At 47.3% G+C, this 20,537-nt stretch overlaps 1 protein-coding gene across 11 annotated transcripts in view; it reads left to right on the forward strand.

Annotated features, from left to right (window-relative positions):
• The first annotated feature begins 397 nt into the window (after positions 1 to 397).
• Positions 398 to 20,537, forward strand: part of qkia (QKI, KH domain containing, RNA binding a) — a 144,430-nt gene continuing 124,290 nt past the window's right edge. For all 11 annotated transcript variants that reach the window (XR_011670736.1, XR_011670738.1, XR_011670740.1 and 8 more), the window contains exon 1: positions 398 to 861. Coding sequence is in view for 4 of the 11 variants with exons in the window: in XM_071366614.1 (XP_071222715.1) it covers positions 717 to 861 (145 nt within the window). In the remaining 7 variants the exon portion in view is untranslated. The remainder of the gene's footprint in view (positions 862 to 20,537) is intronic.

Consider the following 20,537-nt stretch of genomic DNA (forward strand, 5'->3'; position numbering starts at 1 on the left):
TATCATTATTAAAGTGACTTGTGTTCCATTTATTAAAGTATCAAGTCTCCTACTGGTCTTTATACACCATAAACTTGTTAGCCATCTGAAAAAAGCTTTCTGAACCCTCATCTATCGATGTGCCCTTCAGCAAGGCACTTAAACCTAAGTTAAGTCTTTTTAAGTCGCTCTGGATAATAGCTTCTGCTAAATGACCAAAACGTAAATTTAAATGTAACAATGTTTCAATACTTTTTAGAGCGACATACAACCTGTGTATGAAATCTGTAAATTCACTTTCTCTGTACTGTCCACAATTGGTTCTAATCTCTGTAGATCACATATTGGCACTTCACCGCCCTCATGGTGCAGTACCTTGTGCTTATTGGTGATATCACCAGTCCCTTGAAGGCGCTTTTGACCAATAGGCGAAGAGGGGACGTAAGCTTTGGCGAATACTCGCTGCAGTTAACAGTGGTAGTTCGGAACGTCCCTGAGCGCGGAGTAGAGGAGAGTACACGGCGATACAGTCTTTGGGAGGAGATAGTGCTTATTTTTTCCCCTCTCTCAGCTTTAACAACAAATTAAATCCGATTTTGGTTCAGAGGGTCGTCTAACTACAGCAATCGAAACGTGGGAGGAACAAAGGATTTGATCTGCAAGTTTTTCTTTGGCATTTGTTTTCTTTTCATAAAACAGGATTCTGTTGGAGGCTCGCTCGCACTCTAGACGCAAAGATGATGGTTGGAGAGATCGAGGTGAAGGAGAGACCGAGGCCGAGTCCCGACTATTTGATGCAATTGTTAAACGAAAAGAAGCTGATGACCAGTTTGCCAAATCTGTGCGGTATCTTTACACACCTTGACAGGCTTCTCGATGAAGGTAAAACGCCGTCTGGAGAAATGGGGTAGTTGGGAGGGAAGGAGTGACTACGGTGCTGTCCCTAGGGCTCCGTGGGCATGCTTGCTGCATAGGGGAGCGCATGCATGGTAGCTACCTAGCTAACATAGCTAACGAGCTACATTATCGCACTGGGCAACACAACTTCTTCTTTTAACTTTACAAAGTGATGACTAGGAGGAAATGAAACTCTTGCACCATCCAACAAGGATATTTATTCCCTACCACAAAACCTCAAGGATATATTTGTAGTTAACATGTCCTGTTGTCCTCTGACTTGAGGACGAAGTGAAAAGTTATTATTTTTGCCTGCTAACTAGCTAACTTAGCCAGGACCGATAAACTAGTTAAGTTAGTATGTATCCCAGTTGCAGGAAGAAACTGGTTGATAGCCAGACTTTTACATTTCAACTGTAGTCTTGGCTTTATCCTATCACGTATTATGTAAGTGAATGTGATAGTTTGTTCTATAGAGGATGTATTGTTGCCAGGGTGCACGTTCCATCGTATTCAACGGAGTAGGATTGGTAACAAAGTAGTATAACCTTGCTGTAATCAAACATGAAGCTTCATAACAAATACAGCAATATATCTGGCTGTATTCACCCCTGAGCAGCTCGTTACCATAACATACAGTATTAGCTTATCAGAATCTGGTGGAATTGCACAACATCGGAATGTGCCCCGGCTGTTGCCTTTCGGGTTTTGAAACAATGGGCAGTGGAGTTGTTTGTCTTGCAAAGATGTCCAGCTCCAACGTTTTGCAGTTAAATTACGCTCTAAAACATACATTAGGTGCGGAAGAAATATCCCCGATGATTAGGAAGGAATTGTGTATCTTTGTCTTAATTTGACATAGTCGTGTTTTCCTATGCCGTCTTTTTGTCGGGGCCATATTCTCAGCGTCGTTGTTGTCGCATGATATTGTTCTAGTATGCCACTCAGGATGTATAGTTAATATAAGTCTATACTACTATTTCGGTCCTTTTCTATTATACACAATGTACAATTCATGACAGGAGTGTGGTTTATGTAATTGAGTAGGTAACGCTAGAGAGCGCCACTTCCCCCTCACCGTCCTTATCTCTGAGGGCAGCTGACATCCAATCACTTTCCTGGAATTAAAAACTTTTAGCTGTATATTTCGTGTATTCTAATTTAATGCAAAAGGACAGGAAAAATATTGCATCAGTAAAACTGAGTTTCATGCCAAATATAGAACCAGATGCGTCATCAAGTCAAATGTGCGCACATTTTTTCTAACCAGTTAAAACAAAGGAGTACTGTCACATGTTGTAAAACAAGTTTTGTTTGCTCCAGTCTCCCATACAGGCCAGTTTAGATAAACTCTCAACCTCTACTTCTCCAGTTAAACATTCCTAAAATGATTACCCTGCAACAAGCTCTACTCAACCCTTTTCTTCCGTCCCTGCTGTTTTAGTCAAAGCTGTTTTTCCTTCTGGGGAGACACAGGAAACTAGGGGCCTTTTTTCTCTCCCCTGTCTTCTATCCTGCCTACCTGTCTCCCCCTCGGACAAACAAAAGAATTGACCAGGCTCCACAGTGAGCCTCTCTCTCTCACACTGAATCTATTTACCCAGGCAGCTTTGTAAGGCTGGCCACGGTGCACACTCAGCTGGCAGCCCGATGTGGCTGCACCATCCCGGGCTTGTTACTTAGAGTGTGGGGGTGTTTTTAAGACACCATGTCTGGCCAGATCCTGGGCCCCTCTTCCCTGGCTGCGCAAAAGGTTTCACAATTCACATACTGCCTTCTGCTCTCTCCAGCCACACAGCTCAACCGTTTCCCGGGGTTACTACAGCAGCCGTCCAAACTTCACCCCTCTGCCAAATGTTTAGTAGCTGGGTAAGGAAAATAGTGCAGAGTGCAGAGGAGGCTCTTGGCTAAAGCCGTCTGCGTAGTCTTTTGGACTTGAGCTTGGCGACATGAGCCCACCCCCATCAAAGCGCACCCTGTAAATGTGGATTCCTGAAATTGAGTGAAGCCCTCATCTAGGTGCAGTGAGAAGCATTCCCGTGACATAGCAGGATGATGTTTAGAAAGCAGACCTAGTTGTGTGAGGTACATTTGCGCGCCATTCATGTTATGCAAATGTCGACTGCGGTTTCAGTCGGCAGGGAGGGTAAACGTTGCAGCTCATTGTGACTTCTGTTGGGGACAAAAGCTTGCAGACGGCAGTGATTTTGTTTATTTAACCTCTCGTATTGTTGTTTGATTCATTTCGAGTTCCATTGAGGCATTTATCCAGGAAGTAGCTTACAACTCAGGATTCTATTTTGGTTGCATAGTAAGTGACACTATAGGAATCCAACCTGTCTATCATTAGTCAAGGTGACCCTGGTGACTGAATGACAACCAGACATGGTGAAGGAAGAGTGAAGGAAATACTCTTAAACAAAGACGAGGATACTTTTTATTGTCAATATTTCAGCAGCATTGTTTCACTCAAGACTCTTTGGGGAGAAATACTCGGTGTGTAGACAGAAGCACATATTAAGGTGTTCGTTGTGAGAATCCTCATTGACTCACAGGTGGTGTTAGAACACGCATATCTCCACGTCTCACACACAGAGCGAAATGTCCCATGATGCCCTCTCCTCTGTCTAAACGGGCAGCTAGAGTAAACAAGGGAAAGAAAGTAAAGATTCTCTCCCGGTTGTGTCTCCTTCAGAGCCCTGCCGACAGCTGCACATGCACGTATATAACACATTCCCCTGCACACATATAACACATTTTCCCACCCGCAATTTCTAAAATTGCTCATAACCCAGCCGAAACCGCTAGACTGTGATAAAGTGAAAGTCTGAGGCCCGTACCCGACCCGCTAATATAGAAAATGAGCACAGGTTTATTTAGTCTTCTCGGCCACATGTGACAGATGTAGAGCTGCATGCATGTACTGAATTATAGACAAGTTGACTAACAAATAACTTATTAAAATGTCTGAAATTATAAGCAGAGAACTAATATAAATTAGACCAAAAAAATAACTTTCTGACAGCTCACCAGAATGTCATAAATGGATAGAATGAATGCTATCTAGTTGACATCAGTAACGTTTTGTCATCTCTGCTTCTTTCGCGCAGCAAAGGCATTTAGGGACTGGGGGGAATACAATAACAAAAACAGGGAAATATTTTCTGTGCAAAATGTCCAAATGACCTCCGTTTGACCGGTTGTAGGAAATAGAAAGTTGTGAAAATGACCCAGCATGTTTCTGATAAGATTTCAGTTTGCCTTGGATGCATATTTTATGTGGTTGAATTACTCCGCTTTTATGATGCTGATTAAGATAGGGACTGTCTCTAGAGGTGCTAACTGCGCGTTCACATTCTCTCAAGATGCTGAAATAAAGAAATCATATTTCTCCTCTTCCTAGGTCAAAGTTTGGCATATATTTTGTGTCATTTTACTGCAAGAAATGCTTAATTCTGCGTGAGTTAATATTAAGGCTATGTGAGAGGTTATAGACCTTATCCTGCCTGTTACCAAAAGCATTTGGCAATTGACTGTGTAGGCTATTTGGCGCGTACAGTTGGGCCCTAAAGCTTACACAATAATGCCAGATAACGTCAATGTGGCCTATAGATATAAATTGCACAAGAATGCTGGATTTTCAAAGTTACTGTTTTCTCTTTATTCAACTCACCCGCCCTTTATCCACACAATGTTTCACGACCCTTAACCCGCCCGCCCCACCCTGTCGGTACTGCGGGTAATGGGTCAACCCGCACATCACTGACACACACGTGTGTGTGTGTGTGTATAACACACACGTATATAACACATTCCCCCGCCTACAACTTGGTGCGTGTGTGTGCAGCTGTTTAAATGGTGAGGGGAAAGCCAACACCATTGAGCCTTAACCCCTGTGTGAAACAACGGCTCCCAGTTCCCTGGCTTAGTTTGGCACTGAGATGTGTGTCTACCCTAGGTCCTTGTATTGCTGGTGTGTATTGAGCCACTCAAGGTCACTTTGGTGGAGTTGACAGGCGCTTTTGAAAATCCCATGCGCAGCAGTTGTGAGGTGACAGCCGCCGTGTATTAAAGAAATAAAAATAGATGTTTAACCATTTGCCGTTGACATGCCAACAAGCAAACTGCAATATTTTCTGTTGGCAAGAGATGCTATGACATTTTGGAAGGCTGTTGAACTACAGGCTATTGGTTTAGAGATGGAGTCAGGGCTGTAAATCAGTATAGACTAGTATCAGACTGTATATAGAGACCTCTGTGGATGTCAACCCCCTGACTTTTTATACTGTTAAATCCTAATCAGTTTTTTTCAAAGGTCCTCTCGTTACAATTTCCATTTTAACCCTGTTTTGTACCACAAACGAGCTGCAGGTTGTGCGTGGCACCGGTTCCTCGTGATGGATAGGTCTTTTGTGTCCTGTTTGTTGCCGGTGTTCGGTGTAACTGTTTAGAAAAGGGAATCTGTACCAAGCCCCTGGGACAGCATCAAGGTTTACAGTTGGTCTTGAAAGATTACAGAAGAGAAAAGTTCTCCATCGGTCTCAACTCTGCCGGTTACTACTTCATTTCTTGCCGTAGGGTGACCTTCTGCGAGCGCGGCCGTAGGCTGACCCTTTGCCAGCGGTGCAGAGACCTGCGCTAACCTTTGACACACAATCAATTTGCCATCTAACAAGATTGAGTGCTGCTCGCAAAGCAAGATGGCGCCTGGGGCTTTGAAAGACCTGAGCTATCGAATGGAGAGACTATAGGAGGGGGCTCAAGGCACGGTTGTTGTGCAGGCTGAAAGCTGATATGCATCTCTGTCCCCCTCCACACCCCTGCCTCTGCTTCCCTCCCCTGGCACTACTTATAAGCTGGAATTTAATTAACAATTCCCATTCTGTGAGCAGCTTTACTGAGCTGCCTGTTGTACAGCTTAGTTGTGGCTCTGACTCCTCAGTCCCTCCCTCCCCTGGCATGACTCTCTCCCTCCCCTGGCATGACTCTCTCCCTCCCCTGGCATGACTCTCTCAATTCAATTCAATTCAATTCAAGGGGCTTTATTGGCATGGGAAACATGTGTTAACATTGCCAAAGCAAGTGAGGTAGATAATATACAAAAGTGAAATAAACAATAAAAATTAACAGTAAACATTACACATACAGAAGTTTCAAAACAATAAAGACATGACAAATGTCATATTATATATATACAGTGTTGTAACAATGTACAAATGGTTAAAGCACACAAGTTAAAATAAATAAACATAAATATGGGTTGTATTTACAATGGTGTTTGTTCTTCACTGGTTGCCCTTTTCTTGTGGCAACAGGTCACAAATCTTGCTGCTGTGATGGCACACTGTGGAATTTCACCCAGTAGATATGGGAGTTTATCAAAATTGGATTTGTTTTCGAATTCCTTGTGGATCTGTGTAATCTGAGGGAAATATGTCTCTCTAATATGGTCATACATTGGGCAGGAGGTTAGGAAGTGCAGCTCAGTTTCCACCTCATTTTGTGGGCAGTGAGCACATAGCCTGTCTTCTCTTGAGAGCCATGTCTGCCTACGGCGGCCTCTCTCTCTCTCTCTCTCTCTCTCTCTCTCTCTCTCTCTCTCTCTCTCTCTCTCTCTCTCTCTCTCTCTCTCTCTCTCTCTCTCTCTCTCTCTCTCTCTCTCTCTCTCTCTCTCTCTCTCTCTCTCTCTCTCTCTCTCTCTCTCTCTCTCTCTCTCTCTCTCTCTCTCTCTCTCTCTCTCTCTCTCTCTCTCTCTCTCTCTCTCTCTCTCTCTCTCTCTCTCTCTCTCTCTCTCTCTCTCTCTCTCTCTCTCTCTCTCTCTCTCTCTCTCTCTCTCTCTCTCTCTCTCTCTCTCTCTCTCTCTCTCTCTCTCTCTCTCTCTCTCTCTCTCTCTCTCTCTCTCTCTCTCTCTCTCTCTCTCTCTCTCTCTCTCTCTCTCTCTCTCTCTCTCTCTCTCTCTCTCTCTCTCTCTCTCTCTCTCTCTCTCTCTCTCTCTCTCTCTCTCTCTCTCTCTCTCTCTCTCTCTCTCTCTCTCTCTCTCTCTCTCTCTCTCTCTCTCTCTCTCTCTCTCTCTCTCTCTCTGTCCACTCTCTCTCTCTCTCTCTCCGTCCACCTCTCTCTCTCTCTCTCTCTCTCTAATCTCTCTCTCTCTCTCTCTCTTTCTCTTTCTCTTTCTCCCTCTCCCTCTCTGTCCAACGCTCTCCCTCTCTCTCTCTGTCCAACGCTCTCCCTCTCTCTCTCTCCATCCACCTCTCTCTCTCTTTCTCTTTCTCTTTCTCTTTCTCTTTCTCCCTCTCCCTCTCTGTCCAACGCTCTCCCTCTCTCTCTCTGTCCAACGCTCTCCCTCTCTCTCTCTCCATCCACCTCTCTCTCTCTCTCTCTCTCTCTCTCTCTCTCTCTCTCTCTCTCTCTCTCTCTCTCTCTCTCTCTCTCTCTCTCGCTCTCTCTCTCTCTCTCTCTCTCTCTGTCCAACGCTCTCTCTCTCTCTCTCTCTCTCTCTCTCTGTCCAACGCTCTCTCTCTCTCTCTCTCTCTGTCCAACGCTCTCTCTCTCTCTCTCTCTCTCCAACGCTCTCTCTCTCTCTCTCTCTCAACGCTCTCTCTCTCTCTCTCTCTCTCTAACCTCTCTCTCTCTCTCTCTAACTCTCTCCCTCTCTCTCTCTCCATCCACCTCTCTCTCTCTTTCTCTTTCTCTTTCTCTTTCTCCCTCTCCCTCTCTGTCCAACGCTCTCCCTCTCTCTCTCTGTCCAACGCTCTCCCTCTCTCTCTCTCCATCCACCTCTCTCTCTCTTTCTCTTTCTCTTTCTCTTTCTCTTTCTCCCTCTCCCTCTCTGTCCAACGCTCTCCCTCTCTCTCTCTGTCCAACGCTCTCCCTCTCTCTCTCTCCATCCACCTCTCTCTCTCTCTCTCTCTCTCTCTCTCTCTCTCTCTCTCTCTCTCTCTCTCTCTCTCTCTCTCTCTCTCTCTCTCTCTCTCTCTCTCTCTCTCTCTCTCTCTCTCTCTCTCTCTCTCTCTCTCTCTCTCTCTCTCTCTCTGCTGGGAGTGTTTGGTGCATGCTGGGAATTGAGTGAGTGCGTGTGTTGTGTAGAGTAAGATATTCAGAACTTTCCTTCGGTTTTTTCTTTCTTGGTGGCATTCTTTGGTTTCTTCTGTGCATGATTAAGATTATTATATATTTTTTATTTTTTTGTTGTGTGGTAGAATTAAGTATTTAGGTTTTTTCGTATCGAAATTACCTTGATTTTGGCGGGGATGGCTTCCAGAATTGGAATGCCGTCCCTGTCACTTCGGCACGGCTTTAGGTGTGTCACTGAAGCTACTGTCACGGTGGAGGATTTTCTGGTCGCCGTAGGAGAGAAGGTAGGATACGATAATGTTGCGTATGCGTCACGGATGAATAAAGCGGTGGTGGTATTTCTTAAGGAAGAGCGCCTTGTTGATCGTATGGTTGAGCAGGGCGTACTTCTTAAGGGAATGTTTATTCAAGTTACCCCGCTTTTTTCTCCGTCAACAAGGGTAACGATTTCAAATGTACCACCGTTTATTCCAAATGAGCTATTGGAGCGCGAGTTATTGCGCTTTGGGAAGTTTGCAAGTTCAATTAAGGTTGTCCCGTTGGGTTGCAAACACCCGGCGTTGAAACAGGTTATGTCGTTTCGGCGACAGGTGTTTATGTTTTTGGACTCACCGGAGCAGACTTTAGAGTTATCGTTTAAAGTTAAGTATGACAATAGACTGTATATGGCGTATGCTAGTACGGGTAGTCAACGGTGTTTTGAGTGTGGGGATGTTGGCCATAAGCGACATGCTTGCCCGAAAAGGGAGAAGGCAGAGGGAGGGGCGCAGGTGGTCATCGTAACGCCTGGGCCCACTGATGTAGGGAGAGGTGGGCTGACAGTGGTTGAGCAGCCACAAGCACCTGTTGCCGAGGAACAAGTTATCCGTGTTGAAGAGCCAGTTCCTCAGACTGGTGAGGAGGTGCCCAGTACGAGTACTGGGGCACAGGAGGGGGTTCATATGGAGCTAGACTCCAAGGGAGTGGAGGAGATGCCCACTACGAGTAATGGAGTACAGGAGGGGGTTCATGTGGAGCTAATCTCACAGGTAGTGGAGGAGATGCCCACTACGAGTAATGGAGTACAGGAGGGGGTTCATGTGGAGCTAGACTCCAAGGGAGTGGAGGAGATGCCCACTACGAGTAATGGAGTACAGGAGGGGTTTCATGTGGAGTTAGGCTCCCAGGTAGTAGAGGAAATGCCCACTACGAGTAATGGGGTACAGGAGGGGGTTCATGTGGAGCTGGGCTCTCATGTAGTGGAGGAGATGCCCACCACGGGTAATGGGGTTCAGGTGGGGCTAGTCTCCCAGGTAGTGGAGGAGATGCCTGGTACGAGTGATGGGGTGCAAGTGGGGAGTGTTGAAAGGGATGTGGTAGAGGGGAGTCAGTGGTCTGTGGCCTCAGCTGAGGAGGATCAGGAGAAGGATATGGATATCTCTTCTGATATGACAGCAGCTGGTGAGGACTCAATTTATGATCTAGAGGAGGTAAATGGGTTTCTGGATCAGACTTTTGGGAAATCTGTAAAATTGGCAGAATATTTTGATGTTGATAAGTTTGTGAGGTCAGCTGTGATGTTACAGAAGACGGTGGGGTTAGACCAGTTGAGTGAGAAGAAGCGGTTTCGCTTGAGGAAATTTGTTACTGCTGTTACAGCAGCAAAAGGTGGTGGGAAACGTGGGCAGGTTAATAAGAAAAGATTTAAATAATGATGATGATCATGCTTCATAGGGTGTCTTTTTTCTCTTTGGTTTCTCTGTGGTTTATTCTGCTTTTCTTTTCTCTTTTCTACATGGAGGTACTAAGGGTAGGTTCTCTCAATATTAATGGGGGAAGGGACAGAAATAAGAGGGCTTGGGTTTTAGAAGTAATAAAACAGAAAAGGCTTAATGTAGTTTTCCTACAGGAGACACATAGTGATGAGGCTAATGAGGTTGACTGGGGTATGTGGTGGGAGGGGCAGCATATACTCAGTCATGGTACTAATTTCAGTGCTGGGGTGGCCATCTTGTTTTCCTCAGGTTTAGGGGTGACTGTGATATCTACAACAGAGATTGTCAAGGGTCGGGTTTTATTGGTCAAGGTGGATGTTATGGGGGTTTTGTTTCTTTTTTTGAATGTTTATGCTCCTAATGAGGGTACCGAGCGTCTTGTTGTGTTTGATAAAATAAAATAAACCTTAAGACAGTGTGACCAAGAGGGGTGTATGGTTGTAGGGGGGGACTGGAACTGTACTGTGGATTTTACTGTTGATCGCAACGCTGAAGAACATCACCTGCGGTCAGCCACTTTCCTGTCTGGCTTACTAACTGAGTTAGAGCTTTGTGATGTGTGGAGAGTAAAGAATGCAAAAGTTAGGCAATACACATGGTTGAAAGTGAATGAAGGTCGTGTCAGTGCAGCAAGGTTAGATAGGTTGTACGTATCTGATCAATACTGTAGTAGGGTTGGAAGGTGTGCCATTACTCCTGTGGGTTTCTCTGATCATCACATTATAACTGTTGATATTCACTTGTCCTGTCCACGAAGGTCATCACCTTACTGGTATTTTAATGTTAAATTGTTACATGATGTCAAGTTTTGTGAAAGGTTTTTGTTGTTTTGGGAAAAATGGAGGGTTACAAAAGGGAATTTTGAGTCCTTGAGACAATGGTGGGATGTTGGGAAGGCCCAAATACGAGTATTTTGTCAACAGTATACTGCTTTGTCTCAAATTGAAGTTAAAGAGACTATCAATGCCCTTGAACAGGACATCAAATCAATTGAATTGAAGCTGCTCACTCAGAATGACCCTGGACTAGTCATGAACTTACAGGACAAGAGACATGAACTGAGGTCGTTTCTGCATGAAAGAGTGAAAGGTGCCTTGATTAGGTCTCGTTTCGCTTCCCTCAAGGATATGGATGCTCCTAGTGCCTTTTTTTTTAACCTTGGACAGTCGAAATTACAACGTAAACAGATGGTCTGCCTTCGTCTCCCTGATGGGAAGGTGACCACGGATGACAGTGAAATGCGTCAACATGCCGTGGATTTCTACTCTGCCCTCTATAAGGCGGAGGATTGTGACTCTCTGTGTACTGAACAGTTGTTACATGGTCTTCCTAAATTGGGACCTGAACAGAGAGTCGCATTGGACTCTGACATTACACTGCAAGAGCTGTCCACAGCAGTTATGCAGCTCTCAACAGGCCGAGCCCCTGGCATTGATGGTTTACCATCTGAGTTCTATAAGCACTTTTGGGGGTCTATTGGGGAGGATTTTTATGAAGTGGTGTGTGAATCTTTTCATGAGGGTTCTCTTCCTGTATCCTGTCAACGTGCGGTGCTTTCACTGTTGCCAAAAAAGGGGGATTTGGCTCTCATAAAAAATTGGAGACCTGTTGCTTTGCTGTGTGCAGAATATAAAATAGTTTCAAAATGTCTCTCAAACAGGTTGAAAGAGTATCTGGGATTGTTGGTCCACAAGGACCAGTCCTACTGTGTACCTGATCGCTCAATTGTTGACAACTTGTTTCTGATAAGAGATGTTCTAGACATTTGTAAACTGTCTGATGTAAATGTGGGTTTACTTTCTTTGGATCAGGAGAAGGCTTTTGACCGCGTGGACCACCAGTATTTGTTCAAAACGATGAAAGCCTTTGGGTTTGGGGATGTTTTTTTGTCTTGGATGAATTTACTGTATGCTGGGGCCTCGTGTATGGTGAAGGTGGGGGGTGGTTTGAGTTGCCCCATCCCTGTCCAAAGGGGTATCAGGCAGGGATGCCCAATTTCAGGGCAGTTATATAGTCTGGCGATTGAACCAATGCTTTGTTTTTTAAGAGCGAAGCTTACTGGTTTCTCTGTGCCAGGTGTAATGAAGGGTCCCACGATAGCACTGTCTGCGTATGCAGATGATGTGACAGTTTTTATTACAGGGGCTGAGGATGTTAAGGTTCTCTCAGACGCTTTAATGGTGTATGAGGGTGCCTCCTCAGCTAGAGTCAATTGGGGAAAGAGTGAAGCGCTGTGGGCAGGTCAGCTTCAGATAGGGTCCGCTCCACGGTTACCAGGGGGGCTTCAGTGGGGCAGAGATGGGATGAAGACATTGGGTGTTTTTCTAGGCTCTGATGTCTTTCAGAAAAAGAACTGGGAGGGTGTAGTGGAGAAAGTGTGTGCCAGACTGTCAAGATGGAAATGGGTGCTACCCCAGTTGTCTTATAGGGGAAGGGTACTGGTAATTAATAATCTTGCTGCCTCTACCCTGTGGCACAGACTAATGATTTTGCAGCCACCAAAGGGTCTGATACAAGAGCTTCAGAGGACCCTTGTCAATTTCTTCTGGTCTGGACAACACTGGATCAAAGCTGCAGCTTTGTACCTGCCACTGCACGAGGGGGGGCAAGGCCTGGTGGACATTTCCTCTAGGATCATGGCTTTCCGGCTTCAAGCAGCCCAGAGACTGTTGTACAGTGACGGTTCTAGCTGGGTCGACACAGCCTACGCACTGATGAGGAGAGCAGGCTGTTTGGGCTTAGACAAGCACCTTTTCCTCTTAAAGCTGGAGGGGGGTGAGTTGAATGGCCTGACTCCATTCTATGAGTCTGTTATGCAGGCTTGGAGGATTCTGGTCAAGTCCCGTAAGGCCGGCACGCTACCAGGGATGTGGCTTTTTGAAGAGCCTCTTTTTTATAACACTGCCATCCAGTCCAGTGCTCTGGGTTCAGCCAGCCTGCGTTCATGCCTGTTAGGTGTCGGGTGCACCAAGCTGGGTCATCTGATGCAGAGCAGGAGCAGATCGTTGGAGGAGCTGGGAGAAAGAGCGGGGATCCGATCATCTCGCCTACTGAGGAAGGTCGTCGCTGAGGTCTGTGACTCCTTGCCAGTGCTTCATCGTCAGTATGTGACTGACATTTCCAATTCTGATCGGTGGAAGGAGGGTCTGGATTATGTGTTCCCTGCACTGATTGTTAGTGCTGCGGTGGGGGCATTTGACGAGGACGTGGGGATGCTGCTTTCCTTCGATACCCCGGAGCTGGGGGAGTTCAAGGAGGTGGGAAAGAAGGCCATGTACAGAATATGTGTAAAGGTGTCCCATGCCTCTTCCCTGGAAGGGGTAAAATCGACGAGGTGGGCGGGTGTGCTTGGTCCAGGTGCTTCCCCAAAAGGCTGTTGGCGATCATTATACAAACTGCCGATTGATAAGAGGACAGCTGACCTCCAATGGAGGATCATACATGGAGCTATAGCCACCAACATGCATCTGGTACACCTGGACCCTACTGTTGGGGAGGGGTGTCCATTCTGTGCAGAGTCTGAAACTCTGGCACACCTGTTTTTACTGTGTCCCAGGTTGGTCGGGATGATTGACCTGATCACTGACTGGTTCTCAACGTTGGGAGAGGTTTTCTCTTCCCAACTGTATATATTTGGGCCAAAGTACAGGTTCAGTCAAAAGGGTGTCGTTGTGTTGCTTAATTTTGTGTTAGGGGCAGCAAAATTAGCGATATGGAAGACCCGAAAGAACAGTATTCGGGGACAAGGGTCTGTGGATGTGGTGGGAATGCTGGAGGGAATGGTGGCAGCGAGACTAAGGGTTGAGTTTGCCTATTATAAACTTGTCAACAATATTGATCTGTTTTTGAGTATATGGGGTATTCAGAGGCTGTTGTGTTTAGTTACTGTGGAGGAGGAGTTGGAGTTGTGTTTCTAATTGATGTGTAACTGTGGTTTTGTATGAGTATTTATTGTGTGGTGGGCTCCCAGACCCAATAAAGATTATTTCATACTCAAAACTCTCTCTCTCTCTCTCTCTCTCGCTCTCGCTCTCGCTCTCGCTCTCGCTCTCGCTCTCGCTCTCGCTCTCGCTCTCGCTCTCGCTCTCGCGCTCTCGCGCTCTCGCGCTCTCTCTCGTCGGAGGCTCTCTCTCTATCTGATGCCTGCACGCTGGTGTCTGAGATCACCCAGGCTTCTGGCCCACAGCCTGGTGCAGCTGATATAAAGGCATCCTCCGACAGGCCCTGCCTGCACCGTTATCTCAGGCCACAACCTCTGCCCCCGTTGTCTGCTTTTCCCTGCCACCCTTTCTGCGTTTAACTGCCTGTTTTTTCTTTTCTTTCTCTCTACTTTTTTAATTCGATAAGCTACAAAATGGCTGCTGCACAAAGGTTTTGTGGACTGTTGTTCAGTTTAGTCGTTCTCTGAGAATCTGGAGAAGAAATTATGCGTGACGGGATATGACAAAGTTTGGCGATGTTGTAATAGTTATGTCACAACAGTTCTCTTGCCACTTTTGTTTATCTTTGTGATTTTTTGGGGGGCTTGGGAACCTCATCCTCCCTGACTTTGACCTACCCTGCTTCTCCCCCTCCATTTTTGGGATGTGCAAAACATGCCTAACCAAAGGAAGTAACACCCATTTCAGGCAGGAAAGGGCCGCTGAAGTTTGGCTTAGACTCTGGGAAAGACGAGAAGACCAGCCTGTTTCATGAGCTTTATAAAATGGCTGAAAACAAAGCCCTTAAACTCTACTCCTTTGTGTCCCTTTTGCTGTGTACTTTGTTGTTTCTCAGCGAGGTGCGTCTGTCTCTTCTCCCCGTCTCCTGTGTCTAATTTGAATGTGAGTTGTAAGAGGCCACTTGAGACTAGCTGCTGTTTATTTCAATCGCCCCTCCCTCCACACACACATTCCTCAGCCACAAGGAGTAGGGCCTCACCCCCTTGCAGTCGACTGTTTCGAATAGCGCCACGTCCCACCCCTCTTCTTCCAACAGTTTCTCTTCTCTCTCTGTCTAATTTGTTTCTGCTCTCTGTAGTGAGCCATTTGATTCTCAGGGCTGGCTGTTGCTGCAGATGGGGGCTAACATTAGGCTCCATGGAAGTCACTGCATTATTTGTCAGCGTTTCCCATGTTCGTCTTTGTTTTGGACACACCGGGCAGGGGGTGGGGAGCACTGAGCTGAATGCTCGTCCCCTGCGTCTGCATTCTCTCCTGAGAGGAATGGCAAAGCATTAGACTAGCGGCTAGCTGAGGAATTTAGGCTAGCTTGGCGTGCACTTACCCTCAGTGCCCCCACCAACATACATACTCTTTTTTTAAACATTTGAATTCAATCTGTTCTGTTAACTGGAGACGAGTCAGATCTGGCTTGTGACTATCATGCAGGAGGAGCTTGATGTTTTTGAAACATTTAGTACTACAATACCCACCACCAATGGTTTCAAAACCCCCGCACCAACACCACCACAAATGGTTTCAATCCCCCACCACAACCACCTCTGAAATGGTTTCAATTCCACCCCACCACCACTGAAATGGTTTCAATTCCACCCCACCACCACCACTGAAATGGTTTCAATTCCACCCCACCACCACCACCACTGAAATGGTTTCAATTCCACCCCACCACCACCACTGAAATGGTTTCAATTCCACCCCACCACCACCACCCCTGAAATGGTTTCAATTCCACCCCACCACCACCACCCCTGAAATGGTTTCAATTCCACCCCACCACTGAAATGGTTTCAATTCCACCCCACCACCACTGAAATGGTTTCAATTCCACCCCACCACCACCACCACTGAAATGGTTTCAATTCCACCCCACCACCACCACTGAAATGGTTTCAATTCCACCCCACCACCACCACCCCTGAAATGGTTTCAATTCCACCCCACCACCACCACTGAAATGGTTTCAATACCCCCCCACCACTGAAATGGTTTCAATACCACCCCACCACCACCACTGAAATGGTTTCAATACCCCCCCACCACTGAAATGGTTTCAATACCCCCCCACCACTGAAATGGTTTCAATACCCCCCCACCACTGAAATGGTTTCAATACCACCCCACCACCACCACTGAAATGGTTTCAATACCACCCCACCACCACCACTGAAATGGTTTCAATACCCCCCCACCACTGAAATGGTTTCAATACCCCCCCACCACTGAAATGGTTTCAATACCCCCCCACCACTGAAATGGTTTCAATACCACCCCACCACCACCACTGAAATGGTTTCAATACCCCCCCACCACTGAAATGGTTTCAATACCCCCCCACCACTGAAATGGTTTCAATACCACCCCACCCCACCACTGAAATGGTTTCAATACCACCCCACCACTGAAATGGTTTCAATACCCCCCCACCACTGAAATGGTTTCAATACCCCCCCACCACTGAAATGGTTTCAATACCCCCCCACCACTGAAATGGTTTCAATACCACCCCACCACTGAAATGGTTTCAATACCACCCCACCACTGAAATGGTTTCAATACCCCCCCCCCACCACTGAAATGGTTTTAATACCCCCCCCCACCACTGAAATGGTTTTAATACCCCCCCACCACTGAAATGGTTTTAATACCCCCCCACCACTGAAATGGTTTTAATACCACCCCACCACCACTGAAATGGTTTTAATACCCCCCCACCACTGAAATGGTTTTAATACCACCCCACCACCACTGAAATGGTTTCAATTCCACCCCACCACCACTGAAATGGTTTCAATTCCACCCACCACCACTGAAATGGTTTCAATACCACCCCACCACCACTGAAATGGTTTCAATACCCCCCCACCACTGAAATGGTTTCAATACCCCCCCACCACTGAAATGGTTTCAATACCACCCCACCACTGAAATGGTTTCAATACCCCCCCACCACTGAAATGGTTTCAATACCCCCCCACCACTGAAATGGTTTTAATACCCCCCCACCACTGAAATGGTTTCAATACCCCCCCACCACTGAAATGGTTTCAATACCCCCCCACCACTGAAATGGTTTCATTACCACCCCACCACCACCACTGAAATGGTTTTAATACCCCCCCACCACTGAAATGGTTTCAATACCCCCCCCCACCACTGAAATGGTTTCAATACCCCCCCCACCACTGAAATGGTTTCAATACCCCCCCACCACTGAAATGGTTTCAATACCACCCCACCACTGAAATGGTTTCAATACCACCCCACCACTGAAATGGTTTCAATACCCCCCCACCACTGAAATGGTTTCAATACCCCCCCACCACTGAAATGGTTTCAATACCCCCCCCACCACTGAAATGGTTTCATTACCACCCCACCACCACCACTGAAATGGTTTTAATACCCCCCCACCACTGAAATGGTTTCAATACCACCCCACCACCACCACTGAAATGGTTTTAATACCCCCCCACCACTGAAATGGTTTTAATACCCCCCCACCACTGAAATGGTTTTAATACCCCCCCCACCACTGAAATGGTTTTAATACCCCCCCACCACTGAAATGGTTTCAATACCCCCCCACCACTGAAATGGTTTCAATACCCCCCCACCACTGAAATGGTTTCAATACCACCCCACCACCACCACTGAAATGGTTTTAATACCACCCCACCACTGAAATGGTTTTAATACCCCCCCCACCACTGAAATGGTTTTAATACCCCCCCCACCACTGAAATGGTTTTAATACCCCCCCCCACCACTGAAATGGTTTTAATACCCCCCCACCACTGAAATGGTTTTAATACCCCCCACCACTGAAATGGTTTTAATACCCCCCCACCACTGAAATGGTTTCAATACCACCCCCCCACCACTGAAATGGTTTCAATACCACCACCCCACCACTGAAATGGTTTCAATACCACCCCACCACCACTGAAATGGTTTCAATACCACCCCACCACCACTGAAATGGTTTCAATACCACCCCACCACCACTGAAATGGTTTCAATACCACCCCCCCACCACTGAAATGGTTTCAATACCACCACCCCACCACTGAAATGGTTTCAATACCACCCCACCACCACTGAAATGGTTTCAATACCACCCCACCACCACTGAAATGGTTTCAATACCACCCCCCCACCACTGAAATGGTTTCAATACCACCACCCCACCACTGAAATGGTTTCAATACCACCCCACCACCACTGAAATGGTTTCAATACCACCCCACCACCACTGAAATGGTTTTAATACCCCCCTTCCGTCCTCCATAAATGCTATAATAGATCAATGTGTGCCGCTTGCAACCTTCAACTTCTCCCGACAAGACACAAGTGGCGATGAATCAACGATGAATCATTTACCTGTCTCGGCAGCTTGTGGTGTTTCTGTAACGCTTCTATGATGCGTTTCACAAAGGCAACCGAGACCACTGTCCCTTAGCACCACACCATCAAATATGTAGAGAGGAATGCCATTCAGACCCCAAGGCTCAGCCTGTTTCGTCCGTTTCCCCCCGTGCAAAAGGATGCTCCTTGCCACACGGCTACATGTTAACTTCCTCTGTTCTATTGGTCTGAGGAAGTGTCGCCTCGTAATTGATGACTCTGACTTCACCTTGGCGTTGGAGTGCGACTGCCCTTTCAATCTGTAAGCCTCGGCTTAGTTGTTTCACCCTGACAGAGAGCGGACCTGCGTTCAGCTCAGAAAGGGGTTTTAGTGGACCTGCGCTCAGCTCAGAAAGGGGTTTTAGTGGACCTGCGTTCAGCTCAGAAAGGGGTTTTAGTGGACCTGCGCTCAGCTCAGAAAGGGGTTTTAGTGGACCTGGTCTGTGTGGGGCGGGGCTAGGTCTGTGTGTGTGGGGCGGGGCTAGGTCTGTGTGTGTGGGGCGGGGCTTGGTCTGTGTGTGTGGGGCGGGGCTAGGTCTGTGTGTGTGGGGCGGGGCTAGGTCTGTGTGTGTGGGGCGGGGCTAGGTCTGTGTGTGTGGGGCGGGGCTAGGTCTGTGTGTGTGGGGCGGGGCTAGGTCTGTGTGTGTGGGGCGGGGCTAGGTCTGTGTGTGTGGGGCGGGGCTAGGTCTGTGTGTGTGGGGCGGGGCTTGGTCTGTGTGTGTGGGGCGGGGATAGGTCTGTGTGTGGGGCGGGGCTAGGTCTGTGTGTGGGGCGGGGCTAGGTCTGTGTGGGGCGGGGCTAGGTCTGTGTGTGGGGCGGGGCTAGGTCTGTGTGTGGGGCGGGGCTAGGTCTGTGTGTGGGGCGGGGCTAGGTCTGTGTGTGGGGCGGGGCTAGGTCTGTGTGTGGGGCGGGGCTAGGTCTGTGTGTGGGGCGGGGCTAGGTCTGTGTGGGGCGGGGCTAGGTCTGTGTGGGGCGGGGCTAGGTCTGTGTGGGGCGGGGCTAGGTCTGTGTGGGGCGGGGCTAGGTCTGTGTGTGTGGGGCGGGGCTAGGTCTGTGTGTGTGGGGCGGGGCTAGGTCTGTGTGTGTGGGGCGGGGCTAGGTCTGTGTGTGTGGGGCGGGGCTAGGTCTGTGTGTGGGGCGGGGCTAGGTCTGTGTGTGTGGGGCGGGGCTAGGTCTGTGTGTGGGGCGGGGCTAGGTATGTGTGGGGCGGGGCTAGGTCTGTGTGTGTGGGGCGGGGCTAGGTCTGTGTGTGTGGGGCGGGGCTAGGTCTGTGTGTGTGGGGCGGGGCTTGGTCTGTGTGTGTGGGGCGGGGCTTGGTCTGTGTGTGTGGGGCGGGGCTAGGTCTGTGTGTGTGGGGCGGGGCTAGGTCTGTGTGTGTGGGGCGGGGATAGGTCTGTGTGTGTGGGGCGGGGCTAGGTCTGTGTGAAAGCAACATAGAGGGGGAGCTGAGAGAGAAGTCATCTGTAAAAATGGACATTGTTTGAATGAATGACTATATTTGTTCAGCTATTTTGCTACTGGTCTGTTTGCCTCAAGGATTAGCCCGGCTGTGTTATCAGTTTGCGATTTATGACTAGATTACAAGCAAACACAATGACTGTTTTGTGAGATTTTAGTTTTTAATTGAGGAAAAAGCGCCTTCAACACCATTACAAAAAATGGCAAAACAACCTTTAGGGCTGGGAGATATGGCCAAAATATCATATCACAATATTTTTCACATTTGTGATGGTATTTGATGGTGTTTTATGTTTTTGAATAATAAAGTTTGTAGGGCAGGGTGGCAACACATAAATAGCACATGATTTCAATGAGCCTTTTTCCATTCTGGTTGTTTAATACTGTTCAATCCATCTGAATTTAAAAAAATCTTAATTTCCTTCACTTATCTCTTCCACGCTGCCATACAGTGCATCATGATAAGGTCCAAACAATTGGCCTAGTTAATTGGAGAACTGTTGGAATCATGGAAATAGAATGATTATTCTAATTCTATAACTAGCGATTAGCGGCTAACAAGATTATTTTTTCCCCCCACAACTTGCTAAGAAAAGACAAACTAGCAGACAGTACTTTGCAGAGGGCAAGATGCAGAAACGAATAATTAATATAGAATGCTTGTGGAAAGCAGCATGTCACCAACATCGTACTGCAGCTATCTGACCATGCAGACTGCAGCAGAGTGAATGACAGGAAAGTGTTTGTGACTCCGTGGTCGAGCAACAGCTCTCTCCTTGAGTGACAGGCGACAGGGCTTGGTGTGGGAAGTGGCATGCAGGAGGAGGGAGGAAGACACGCTCTAGTAGCAAACAGAGGAAACTATAGAAACGGACATTACACGTGCCGGAGTTGAGTATCACATTTTTAAATAACCAAACACTGAAATATCGTTAGTGATGGTAAAGTAAAAAGCGAAATTGTTCCATGCATCAATAGCGGTTTATAGTGAGATGCGGTATACCGCCCTAGGCTCTGAGTGTTAGTG

This window comes from Salvelinus alpinus, chromosome 25 (genome assembly GCF_045679555.1).
Source record: "Salvelinus alpinus chromosome 25, SLU_Salpinus.1, whole genome shotgun sequence".
In the NCBI taxonomy this organism is placed as follows: Eukaryota; Metazoa; Chordata; class Actinopteri; order Salmoniformes; family Salmonidae; genus Salvelinus; species Salvelinus alpinus.